General features: G+C 51.8%; 1 protein-coding gene across 1 annotated transcript in view; it reads left to right on the forward strand.

Moving 5' to 3' along the window:
- LOC148133638 (AMP deaminase 3-like) overlaps positions 1 to 13,305 on the forward strand; it is a 107,493-nt gene extending 94,188 nt beyond the window's left edge. Inside the window, exon 5 of the mRNA XM_087985774.1 lies at positions 13,141 to 13,305. Within this exon, the coding sequence (XP_087841900.1) occupies positions 13,141 to 13,305 (165 nt within the window). The remainder of the gene's footprint in view (positions 1 to 13,140) is intronic.
- Positions 13,306 to 13,505: the final 200 nt, after the last annotated feature.

Below are 13,505 nucleotides of genomic sequence, written 5' to 3' on the forward strand. Positions count from 1 at the left end.
GATATCTCCCTGAGAGATAGAGAGGGGACTGAGAGACACCAGTCAGTGTACAGATATCTCCCTGAGAGAGAGAGGGGGGACTGAGAGACACCAGTCAGTGTACAGATATCTTCCTGAGAGAGAGAGGACACTGAGAGACACCAGTCAGTGTACAGATATCTCCCTGAGAGTGAGAGGGGACTGAGAGACACCAGTCAGTGTACTTATATCTACCTGAGAGAGAGAGAGGGGACTGAGAGACACCAGTCAGTGTACAGATATCTCCCTGAGAGAGAGAGAGAGAGGGGACTGAGAGACACCAGTCAGTGTACAGATATCTCCCTGAGAGAGAGGGGACTGAGAGACACCAGTCAGTGTACAGATATCTCCCTGAGAGAGAGAGAGAGGGGGGACTGAGAGACACCAGTCAGTGTACAGATATCTCCCTGAGAGAGAGAGAGAGGGGACAGAGAGAGACACCAGTCAGTGTACAGATATCTCCCTGAGAGAGTGAGAGAGGGGGGACTGAGAGACACCAGTCAGTGTACAGATATCTCCCTGAGAGAGAGAGAGGGGACTGAGGGACACCAGTCAGTGTCCAAATACCTCCCTGAGAGAGAGAGAGAGGGGACTGAGAGACACCAGTCAGTGTACAGATATCTCCCTGAGAGAGGGGACTGAGAGACACCAGTCAGTGTACAGATATCTCCCTGAGAGAGGGGACTGAGAGACACCAGTCAGTGTACAGATATCTCCCTGAGAGAGAGTGTGGGGACTGAGAGACACCAGTCAGTGTACAGATATCTCCCTGAGAGAGAGAGAGGACTGAGAGTCACCAGTCAGTGTACAGATATCTCCCTGAGAGAGAGAGAGGGCACTGAGAGACACCAGTCAGTGTACAGATATCTCCCTGAGAGCGACAGAGGACTGAGAGACACCAGTCAGTGTTCAGATATCTCCCTGAGAGAGAGAGAGGGGACTGAGAGACACCAGTCAGTGTACAGATATCCCCCAGAGAGAGAGAGAGAGGGGACTGAGAGACACCGGTCAGTGTACAGATATCCCCCTGAGAGAGAGAGAGAGGGGACTGAGAGACACCAGTCAGTGTACAGATATCTCCCTGAGAGAGAGAGAGGACCGAGAGACACCAGTCAGTGTACAGATATCTCCCTGAGAGATAGAGAGGGGACTGAGAGACACCAGTCAGTGTATAGATATCTTCGAGAGAGAGAGGGGACTGAGAGACACCAGTCAGTGTACAGATATCTCCCTGAGAGAGAGAGGGGACTGAGAGACACCAGTCAGTGTACAGATATCTCCCTGAGAGAGAGAGAGGACCGAGAGACACCAGTCAGTGTACAGATATCTCCCTGAGAGATAGAGAGGGGACTGAGAGACACCAGTCAGTGTACAGATATCTCCCTGAGAGAGAGAGAGAGGGGACTGAGAGACACCAGTCAGTGTACAGATATCTCCCTGAGAGAGAGAAAGAGAGATGGGGGACTGAGAGACACCAGTCAGTGTACAGATATCTCCCTGAGAGATAGAGAGGGGACTGAGAGACACCAGTCAGTGTACAGATATCTCCCTGAGAGAGAGTGTGGGGACTGAGAGACACCAGTCAGTGTACAGATATCTCCCTGAGAGAGAGAGAGGACTGAGAGTCACCAGTCAGTGTACAGATATCTCCCTGAGAGAGGGGGGGCTGAGAGACACCAGTCAGTGTACAGATATCTTCCTGAGAGAGAGAGGACACTGAGAGACACCAGTCAGTGTACAGATATCTCCCTGAGAGTGAGAGGGGACTGAGAGACACCAGTCAGTGTACTTATATCTACCTGAGAGAGAGAGAGGGGACTGAGAGACACCAGTCAGTGTACAGATATCTCCCTGAGAGAGGGGACTGAGAGACACCAGTCAGTGTACAGATATCTCCCTGAGAGAGAGTGTGGGGACTGAGAGACACCAGTCAGTGTACAGATATCTCCCTGAGAGAGAGAGAGGACTGAGAGTCACCAGTCAGTGTACAGATATCTCCCTGAGAGAGAGAGAGGGGACTGAGAGACACCAGTCAGTGTACAGATATCTCCCTGATAGCGACAGAGGACTGAGAGACACCAGTCAGTGTACAGATATCTCCCTGAGAGAGAGAGAGGGGACTGAGAGACACCAGTCAGTGTACAGATATCCCCCAGAGAGAGAGAGAGAGGGGACTGAGAGACACCGGTCAGTGTACAGATATCCCCCTGAGAGAGAGAGAGAAAGGGACTGAGAGACACCAGTCAGTGTACAGATATCTCCCTGAGAGAGAGAGAGGGGACTGAGAGACACCAGTCAGTGTACAGATATCTCCCTGAGAGAGAGAGAGGGGACTGAGAGACATCAGTCAGTGTACAGATATCTCCCTGAGAGAGAGGGGGGACTGAGAGACACCAGTCAGTGTACAGATATCTCCCTGAGAGAGAGAGGGGGGACTGAGAGACACGAGTCAGTGTATAGAGATCTTCGAGAGAGAGAGAGGTGACTGAGAGACAGCAGTCAGTGTACAGGTATCTCCCTGAGAGAGAGGGGGGACTGAGAGACACCAGTCAGTGTATAGATATCGTCGAGAGAGAGAGGGGACTGAGAGACACCAGTCAGTGTACAGATATCTCCCTGAGAGAGAGAGGGGACTGAGAGACACCAGTCAGTGTACAGATATCTCCCTGAGAGAGAGAGAGGACCGAGAGACACCAGTCAGTGTACAGATATCTCCCTGAGAGAGAGGGGACTGAGAGACACCAGTCAGTGTACAGATATCTCCCTGAGAGAGAGAGAGGACTGAGAGTCACCAGTTAGTGTACAGATATCTCCCTGAGACAGACAGAGGGGACTGAGAGACACCAGTCAGTGTACAGATATCTCCCTGAGAGAGAGATGGGACTGAGAGACACCAGTCAGTGTACAGATATCTCCCTGAAAGAAAAAGTGAGAGAGAGAGAGGGGGGACTGAGAGACACCAGTCAGTGTACAGATATCTCCGAGAGAGACGGGACTGACAGACACCAGTCAGTGTACAGATATCTTCCAGAGAGAGAGAGAGAGAGAGAGCGAGGACTGAGTGACACCAGTCAGTGTACTCATATCTCCCTGAGAGAGAGAGAGAGGGGACTGAGAGACACCAGTCAGTATACAGATATCTCCGACAGTGAGAGGACTGGGAGACACCAGTCAGTGTACAGATATCTACCTGAGAGAGAGAGGGGACTGAGAGACACCAGTCCGTGTACAGATATCTCCCTGCGAGAGAGAAAGAGAGATGGGGGACTGAGAGACACCAGTCAGTGTACAGATATCTCCCTGAGAGATAGAGAGGGGACTGAGAGACACCAGTCAGTGTACAGATATCTCCCTGAGAGAGAGAGGGGGGACTGAGAGACACCAGTCAGTGTACAGATATCTTCCTGAGAGAGAGAGGGGACTGAGAGACACCAGTCAGTGTACTTATATCTACCTGAGAGAGAGAGAGGGGACTGAGAGACACCAGTCAGTGTACAGATATCTCCGAGAGAGAGAGGGGGGACTGAGAGACACGAGTCAGTGTATAGATATCTTCGAGAGAGAGAGAGGTGACTGAGAGACAGCAGTCAGTGTACAGGTATCTCCCTGAGAGAGAGAGGGGGGACTGAGAGACACCAGTCAGTGTACAGTTATCTACCTGAGAGAGAGAGAGGGGACTGAGAGACACCAGTCAGTGTACAGATATCCCCCTGAGTGAGAGAGAGAGAGAGAGGGGACTGAGAGACACCAGTCAGTGCACAGATATCTCCCTGAGAGAGAGAGGGGGGACTGAGAGACACCAGTCGGTGTACAGATATCTCCCTGAGAGAGAGAGGGGGGACTGAGAGACACCAGTCAGTGTACAGATATCTCCCTGAGAGAGAGAGAGGACTGGGAGTCACCAGTTAGTGTACAGATATCTCTCTGAGACAGAGAGAGGGGACTGAGAGACACCAGTCAGTGTACAGATATCTCCCTGAGAGAGAGAGAGGACTGAGAGACACCAGTCAGTGTACACATATCTCCCTGAGAGAGAGAGAGAGAGAGGGGACTGAGAGACACCAGTCATTGTACAGATATCTCCCTGAGAGAGAGAGAGGGGACTGAGAGACACCAGTCGGTGTACAGATATCTCCCGGAGAGAGAGAGGGGACTGAGAGACACCAGTCAGTGTACAGATATCTTCCTGAGAGAGAGGGGGGACTGAGAGACACCAGTCAGTGTACAGATATCTCCCTGAGAGAGAGGGGACTGAGAGACACCAGTCAGTGTACAGATATCTCCCTGAGAGAGAGGGGACTGAGAGAAACCAGTCAGTGTACAGATATCTCCCTGAGAGAGAGAGAGGGGACTGAGAGACACCAGTCAGTGTACAGATATCTCCCTGAGAGAGAGAGAGGGGACTGAGAGACACCAGTCAGTGTACAGATATCTCCCTGAGAGAGAGAGAGGGGACTGAGAGACACCAGTCAGTGTACAGATATCTCCCTGAGAGAGAGAGAGGGGACTGAGAGACACCAGTCAGTGTACAGATATCTCCCTGAGAGAGAGGGGACTGAGAGACACCAGTCAGTGTACAGATATCTCCCTGAGAGAGAGAGAGAGAGAGCGTGAGAGGACTGAGAGACACCAGTCAGTGTACAGATAGATTCCTGAGAGTGAGAGTGGACTGAGAGACACCAGTCAGTGTACAGATATCTCCCTGAGAGAGAGAGGGGACTGAGAGACACCAGTCAGTGTACAGATAACTCCCTGAGAGAGAGAGAGAGAGAGAGAGGATTGAGAGACACCAGTCAGTGTACAGATATCTCCCTGAGAGAGAGAGGGGACTGAGAGACACCAGTCAGTGTACAGATATCTCCCTGTTAGAGAGAGAGGACTGAGAGACACCAGTCAGTGTACAGATATCACCCTGAGAGTGAGAGAGGGGACTGAGAGACACCAGTCAGTGTACAGATATCTCCCTGAGAGAGACGGGACTGAGAGACACCAGTCAGTGTACAGATATCTCCCTGAGAGAGAGAGAGGGGACTGAGAGACACCAGTCAGTGTACAGATATCTCCCTGAGAGTGAGAGAGGGGACTGAGAGACACGAGTCAGTGTACAGATATCTCCCTGAGAGAGAGAGAGGACTGAGAGACACCAGTCAGTGTACAGATATCTCCCTGAGAGAGAGAGAGGTGACTGAGAGACAGCAGTCAGTGTACAGATATCTTCGAGTGAGAGAGGTGACTGAGAGACACCAGTCAGTGTACAGATATCTCCCTGAGAGAGAGAGAGAGAGAGGGGACTGAGAGACACCAGTCAGTGTATAGATATCTCCCTGAGAGAGAGAGAGGACTGAGAGACACCAGTCAGTGTACAGATATCTCCCTGAGAGAGAGAGAGAGAGAGAGGGGACTGAGAGACACCAGTCATTGTACAGATATCTCCCAGAGAGAGAGAGGGGACTGAGAGACACCAGTCAGTGTACAGATATCTCCCTGAGTGAGAGAGGGGACTGAGAGACACCAGTCAGTGTACAGATATCTTCCTGAGAGAGAGAGGGGACTGAGAGACACCAGTCAGTGTACAGATATCTCCCTGAGAGAGAGAGAGGGGACTGAGAGACACCAGTCAGTGTACAGATATCTCCCTGAGTGTGAGAGAGGGGACTGAGAGACACCAGTCAGTGTACAGATATCTCCCTGAGAGAGAGAGAGGGGACTGAGAGACACCAGTCAGTGTACAGATATCTCCCTGAGAGAGAGGGGACTGAGAGACACCAGTCAGTGTACAGATATCTCCCTGAGAGAGAGAGAGTGAGAGGACTGAGAGACACCAGTTAGTGTACAGATAGATTCCTGAGAGTGAGTGGACTGAGAGACACCAGTCAGTGTACAGATATCTCCCTGAGAGAGAGAGGGGACTGTGAGACACCAGTCAGTGTACAGATAACTCCCTGAGAGAGAGAGAGAGAGAGAGAGGACTGAGAGACACCAGTCAGTGTACAGATATCTCCCTGAGGGAGAGGGGGGACAGAGAGACTCCAGTCAGTGTACAGATATCTCCCTGAGGGAGAGGGGGGACAGAGAGACTCCAGTCAGTGGACAGATATCTCCCTGGGAGAGAGAGAAGGGACTGAGAGACACCAGTCAGTGTACAGATATCTCCCTGAGAGTGAGAGGGACTGAGTGACACCAGTCAGTGTATAGATATCTCCCTGAGAGAGAGAGAGGACTGAGAGACACCAGTCAGTGTACACATATCTCCCTGAGAGAGAGAGGGGACTGAGAGACACCAGTCAGTGTACAGATATCTCCCTGAGAGAGAGAGGGGGGAACTGAGAGACACCAGTCATTGTACAGATATCTCCCTGAGAGAGAGAGAGGGGACTGAGAGACACCAGTCAGTGTACAGATATGTACCTGAGAGAGAGAGGGGGGACTGAGAGACACCAGTCAGTGTACAGATATCTCCCTGAGAGAGAGGGTGGACTGAGAGACACCAGTCAGTGTACAGATATCTCCCTGAGAGTGAGATGGGGGACAGAGAGACACCAGTCAGTGTACAGGTATCTCCCTGAGAGAGAGGGGGGCGACTGAGCGACACCAGTCAGTGTACAGATATCTCCCTGAGAGAGAGAGGGGACTGAGAGACACCAGTCAGTGTACAGATATCTCCCTGAGAGAGAGGGGACTGAGAGACACCAGTCAGTGTATAGATATCTCCCTGAGAGAGAGAGAGAGAGGGGACTGAGAGACACCTGTCAGTGTATAGATATCTCCCTGAGAGAGAGAGAGAGAGGGGACTGAGAGACACCAGTCAGTGTACAGATATCTCCCTGAGAGAGAGAGGGGACTGAGAGACACCAGTCAGTGTACAGATATCTCCCTGAGAGAGAGAGAGAGAGGGGACTGAGAGACACCTGTCAGTGTATAGATATCTCCCTGAGAGAGAGAGAGAGAGGGGACTGAGAGACACCAGTCAGTGTACAGATATCTCCCTGAGAGAGAGAGGGGACTGAGAGACACCAGTCAGTGTACAGATATCTCCCTGAGAGAGAGAGGACTGGGAGTCACCAGTTAGTGTACAGATATCTCCCTGAGACAGATAGAGGGGACTGAGAGACACCAGTCAGTGTACAGATATCTCCCTGAGAGAGAGAAAGAGAGATGGGGGACTGAGAGACACCAGTCAGTGTACAGATATCTCCCTGAGAGAGAGAGAAGGGACTGAGAGACACCAGTCAGTGTACAGATATCTTCCTGAGAGAGAGAGGGGACTGAGAGACACCAGTCAGTGTACAGATATCTCCCTGAGAGTGAGAGGGGACTGAGAGACACCAGTCAGTGTACAGATATCCCCCTGAGTGTGAGAGAGAGAGAGAGGGGACTGAGCGACAGCAATCAGTGTACAGGTATCTCCCTGAGAGAGAGAGGGGGGACTGAGAGACACCAGTCAGTGTACAGATATCTCCCTGAGAGAGAGAGAGGGGACTGAGAGACACCAGTCAGTGTACAGATATCTCCCTGAGAGAGAGAGAGGGGACTGAGAGACACCAGTCAGTGTACAGATATCTCCCTGAGAGAGAGAGAGAGAGGGGACTGAGAGACACCAGTCAGTGTATAGATATCTCCCTGAGAGAGAGAGAGAGAGGGGACTGAGAGACACCTGTCAGTGTATAGATATCTCCCTGAGAGAGAGAGAGAGAGGGGACTGAGAGACACCAGTCAGTGTACAGATATCTCCCTGAGAGAGAGAGGGGACTGAGAGACACCAGTCAGTGTACAGATATCTCCCTGAGAGAGAGAGAGAGAGGGGACTGAGAGACACCAGTCAGTGTACAGATATCTCCCTGAGAGAGAGAGGGGACTGAGAGACACCAGTCAGTGTACAGATATCTCCCTGAGAGAGAGAGGGGGGACTGAGAGACACCAGTCATTGTACAGATATCTCCCTGAGAGAGAGAGAGGGGACTGAGAGACACCAGTCAGTGTACAGATATCTCCCTGAGAGAGAGAGAGAGAGGGGACTGAGAGACACCAGTCAGTGTTCAGATATCTCCCTGAGAGAGAGAGGGGACTGAGAGACACCAGTCAGTGTACAGATATCTCCCTGAGAGAGAGAGAGAGGGGACTGAGAGACACCAGTCAGTGTACAGATATCTCCCTGAGAGAGAGAGGGGGGACTGAGAGACACCAGTCATTGTACAGATATCTCCCTGAGAGAGAGAGAGGGGACTGAGAGACACCAGTCAGTGTACAGATATCTCCCTGAGAGAGAGAGGGGACTGAGAGACACCAGTCAGTGTACAGATATCTTCCTGAGAGAGAGAGGGGACTGAGACACACCAGTCAGTGTACAGATATCTCCCTGAGAGAGAGAGAGGACTGGGAGTCACCAGTTAGTGTACAGATATCTCCCTGAGACAGATAGAGGGGACTGAGAGACACCAGTCAGTGTACAGATATCTCCCTGAGAGTGAGAGGGGACTGAGAGACACCAGTCAGTGTACAGATATCCCCCTGAGTGTGAGAGAGAGAGAGAGGGGACTGAGCGACAGCAATCAGTGTACAGGTATCTCCCTGAGAGAGAGAGGGGGGACTGAGAGACACCAGTCAGTGTACAGATATCTCCCTGAGAGAGAGAGAGGGGACTGAGAGACACCAGTCAGTGTACAGATATCTCCCTGAGAGAGAGAGGGGACTGAGAGACACCAGTCAGTGTACAGATATCTCCCTGAGAGAGAGAGAGAGAGGGGACTGAGAGACACCAGTCAGTGTATAGATATCTCCCTGAGAGAGAGAGAGAGAGGGGACTGAGAGACACCTGTCAGTGTATAGATATCTCCCTGAGAGAGAGAGAGAGAGGGGACTGAGAGACACCAGTCAGTGTATAGATATCTCCCTGAGAGAGAGAGAGAGAGGGGACTGAGAGACACCTGTCAGTGTATAGATATCTCCCTGAGAGAGAGAGAGAGAGGGGACTGAGAGACACCAGTCAGTGTACAGATATCTCCCTGAGAGAGAGAGGGGACTGAGAGACACCAGTCAGTGTACAGATATCTCCCTGAGAGAGAGAGAGAGAGGGGACTGAGAGACACCAGTCAGTGTACAGATATCTCCCTGAGAGAGAGAGGGGACTGAGAGACACGAGTCAGTGTACAGATATCTCCCTGAGAGAGAGAGGGGGGACTGAGAGACACCAGTCATTGTACAGATATCTCCCTGAGAGAGAGAGAGGGGACTGAGAGACACCAGTCAGTGTACAGATATCTCCCTGAGAGAGAGAGAGAGAGGGGACTGAGAGACACCAGTCAGTGTACAGATATCTCCCTGAGAGAGAGAGGGGACTGAGAGACACCAGTCAGTGTACAGATATCTCCCTGAGAGAGAGAGAGAGGGGACTGAGAGACACCAGTCAGTGTACAGATATCTCCCTGAGAGAGAGAGGGGGGACTGAGAGACACCAGTCATTGTACAGATATCTCCCTGAGAGAGAGAGAGGGGACTGAGAGACACCAGTCAGTGTACAGATATCTCCCTGAGAGAGAGAGGGGACTGAGAGACACCAGTCAGTGTACAGATATCTTCCTGAGAGAGAGAGGGGACTGAGAGACACCAGTCAGTGTACAGATATCTCCCTGAGAGAGAGAGAGGACTGGGAGTCACCAGTTAGTGTACAGATATCTCCCTGAGACAGATAGAGGGGACTGAGAGACACCAGTCAGTGTACAGATATCTCCCTGAGAGAGAGAAAGAGAGATGGGGGACTGAGAGACACCAGTCAGTGTACAGATATCTCCCTGAGAGATAGAGAGGGGACTGAGAGACACCAGTCAGTGTACAGATATCTCCCTGAGAGAGAGAGAAGGGACTGAGAGACACCAGTCAGTGTACAGATATCTCCCTGAGACAGATAGAGGGGACTGAGAGACACCAGTCAGTGTACAGATATCTCCCTGAGAGTGAGAGGGGACTGAGAGACACCAGTCAGTGTACAGATATCCCCCTGAGTGTGAGAGAGAGAGAGAGGGGACTGAGCGACAGCAATCAGTGTACAGGTATCTCCCTGAGAGAGAGAGGGGGGACTGAGAGACACCAGTCAGTGTACAGATATCTCCCTGAGAGAGAGAGAGGGGACTGAGAGACACCAGTCAGTGTACAGATATCCCCCTGAGTGAGAGAGAGAGAGAGGGGACTGAGAGACACCAGTCAGTGTACAGATATCTCCCTGAGAGAGAGAAAGAGAGATGGGGGACTGAGAGACACCAGTCAGTGTACAGATATCTCCCTGAGAAATAGAGAGGGGACTGAGAGACACCAGTCAGTTTACAGATATCTCCCTGAGAGAGAGAGGGGACTGATTGACACCAGTCAGTGTACAGATATCTCCCTGAGAGAGAGAGAGGGGACTGAGAGACACCAGTCAGTGTACAGATATCTCCCTGAGTGAGAGAGAGGGGACTGAGAGACACCAGTCAGTGTACAGATATCTCCCTGAGAGAGAGAGAGGGGACTGAGAGACACCAGTCAGTGTACAGATATCTCCCTGAGAGAGAGAGAGGGGACTGAGAGACACCAGTCAGTGTACAGATATCTCCCTGAGAGAGAGGTGACTGAGAGACACCAGTCAGTGTACAGATATCTCCCTGAGAGAGAGAAAGAGAGAGAGTGAGAGGACTGAGAGACACCAGCCAGTGTACAGATAGATTCCTGAGAGTGAGAGTGGACTGAGAGACACCAGTCAGTGTACAGATATCTCCCTGAGAGAGAGAGGGGACTGAGAGACACCAGTCAGTGTACAGATATCTCCCTGAGGGAGAGAGAGAGGGGACTGAGAGACACCAGTCAGTGTACAGATATCTCCCTGAGAGAGAGAGAGAGAGGGGACTGAGAGACACCAGTCAGTGTACAGATAACTCCCTGAGAGAGAGAGAGAGAGAGAGGACTGAGAGACACCAGTCAGTGTACAGATATCTCCCTGAGGGAGAGGGGGGACAGAGAGACTCCAGTCAGTGTACAGATATCTCCCTGAGGGAGAGGGGGGACAGAGAGACTCCAGTCAGTGGACAGATATCTCCCTGAGAGAGAGGGGACTGAGAGACGCCAGTCAGTGTACAGATATCACCCTGAGACAGAGGGAGAGGGGACTGAGAGACACCAGTCAGTGTACAGATATCTCCCTGAGAGAGAGAGGGGGCCTGAGAGACACCAGTCAGTGTACAGATATCTCCCTGAGAGAGAGAGAGGGGACTGAGAGACACCAGTCAGTGTATAGATATCTTCGAGAGAGAGAGAGGTGACTGAGAGACACCAGTCAGTGTACAGATATCGCCCTGACAGAGAGGGGACTGAGAGACACCAGTCAGTGTACAGATATCTCCCTGAGAGAGAGAAAAGGGACTGAGAGACACCAGTCAGTGTACAGATATCTCCCTGAGAGTGAGAGGGACTGAGTGACACCAGTCAGTGTATAGATATCTCCCTGAGAGAGAGAGAGAGAGGGGACTGAGAGACCCCAGTCAGTGTACAGATATCTCCCTGAGAGAGAGAGGGGACTGAGAGACACCAGTCAGTGTACAGATATCTCCCTGAGAGAGAGAGAGAGAGGGGACTGAGAGACACCAGTCAGTGTACAGATATCTCCCTGAGAGAGAGAGGGGACTGAGAGACACCAGTCAGTGTACAGATATCTCCCTGAGAGAGAGAGAGAGGGGACTGAGAGACACCAGTCAGTGTACAGATATCTCCCTGAGAGAGAGAGAGAGAGGGGACTGAGAGACACCAGTCAGTGTACAGATATCTCCCTGAGAGAGAGAGGGGACTGAGAGACACCAGTCAGTGTACAGATATCTCCCTGAGAGAGAGAGAGAGTGGACTGAGAGACACCAGTCAGTGTACAGATATCTCCCTGAGAGAGAGAGGGGGGACTGAGAGACACCAGTCATTGTACAGATATCTCCCTGAGAGAGAGAGAGGGGACTGAGAGACACCAGTCAGTGTACAGATATCTCCCTGAGAGAGAGAGGGGACTGAGAGACACCAGTCAGTGTACAGATATCTTCCTGAGAGAGAGAGGGGACTGAGAGACACCAGTCAGTGTACAGATATCTCCCTGAGAGAGAGAGAGAGAGAGAGAGAGAGTGAGAGGACTGAGAGACACCAGTCAGTGTACAGATAGATTCCTGAGAGTGAGAGTGGACTGAGAGACACCAGTCAGTGTACAGATATCTCCCTGAGAAAGAGAGGGGACTGAGAGACACCAGTCAGTGTACAGATAACTCCCTGAGAGAGAGAGAGAGAGAGAGAGAGGACTGAGAGACACCAGTCAGTGTACAGATATCTCCCTGAGGGAGAGGGGGGACAGAGAGACTCCAGTCAGTGTACAGATATCTCCCTGAGAGAGAGAGGGGACTGAGAGACACCAGTCAGTGTACAGATATCTCCCTGAGAGAGAGAGAGGGGGGACTGAGAGACACCAGTCAGTGTACAGATATCTCCCTGAGAGAGAGAGAGAGGGGACGGAGAGACACCAGTCAGTGTACAGATATCTCCCTGACAGAGAGAAGGGGGACTGAGCGACACCAGTCAGTGTACAGATATCTCCCTGAGAGAGAGAGAGGGGACGGAGAGACACCAGTCAGTGTACAGATATCTCCCTGACAGAGAGAGGGGGGACTGAGAGACACCAGTCAGTGTACAGATATCTCCCTGAGAGAGAGGGGGGACTGAGAGACACCAGTCAGTGTACAGATATCTCCCTGAGAGAGAGAGAGGGGACTGAGAGACACCAGTCAGTGGACAGATATCTCCCTGAGTGAGACAGAGAGAGGGGACTGAGAGACACCAGTCAGTGGACAGATATCTCCCTGAGAGAGAGAGAGGGGACTGAGAGACACCAGTCAGTGTACAGATATCTCCCTGAGTGAGAGAGAGAGAGGGGACTGAGAGACCCCAGTCAGTGAACAGATATCTCCCTGAGAGAGTGGGGACTGAGAGACACCAGTCAGTGTACAGATATCTCCCTGAGAGAGAGGGAGGGGGGGACTGAGAGACACCAGTCAGTGTCCAGCCGTGACCCTGGGTGGTGGGGTTCGGGATCTCGTTTTGATTGGCCATGTTTTCTGTGTGTCCCAGGAATTTTCCGATTCCCTCGACGATGCCTCTAACCAGTTTGCGGAGTTGAGGCTGTCCATCTATGGGCTGCGGCCGGGCGAATGGGAGGACCTGGCCGGTTGGTTCTTCCACCAGAGAGTGTGTTCCACCAAACTGCGCTGGGTGGTTCAAGTTCCCCGGATCTAGTGAGTAACCGTGCACCGTGAGGGTTCAGAGGTCACACTGACCCACCCAGAGGCTGACCCGGCCGGCAGGGAGCTTTACTCTGTATCTAACCCCGTGCTGTCCCTGTCCTGGGAGTGTTTGATGGCGGGACAGTGTAGAGGGAGCTTTACTCTGTATCTAACCCCGTGCTGTCCCTGTCCTGGGAGTGTTTGATGGGGGGA

Source organism: Chiloscyllium plagiosum, unplaced genomic scaffold (genome assembly GCF_037043375.1).
Source record: "Chiloscyllium plagiosum isolate Xiang-an unplaced genomic scaffold, Cpla_swu_hap1 HiC_scaffold_241, whole genome shotgun sequence".
Lineage (NCBI taxonomy): Eukaryota > Metazoa > Chordata > Chondrichthyes > Orectolobiformes > Hemiscylliidae > Chiloscyllium > Chiloscyllium plagiosum.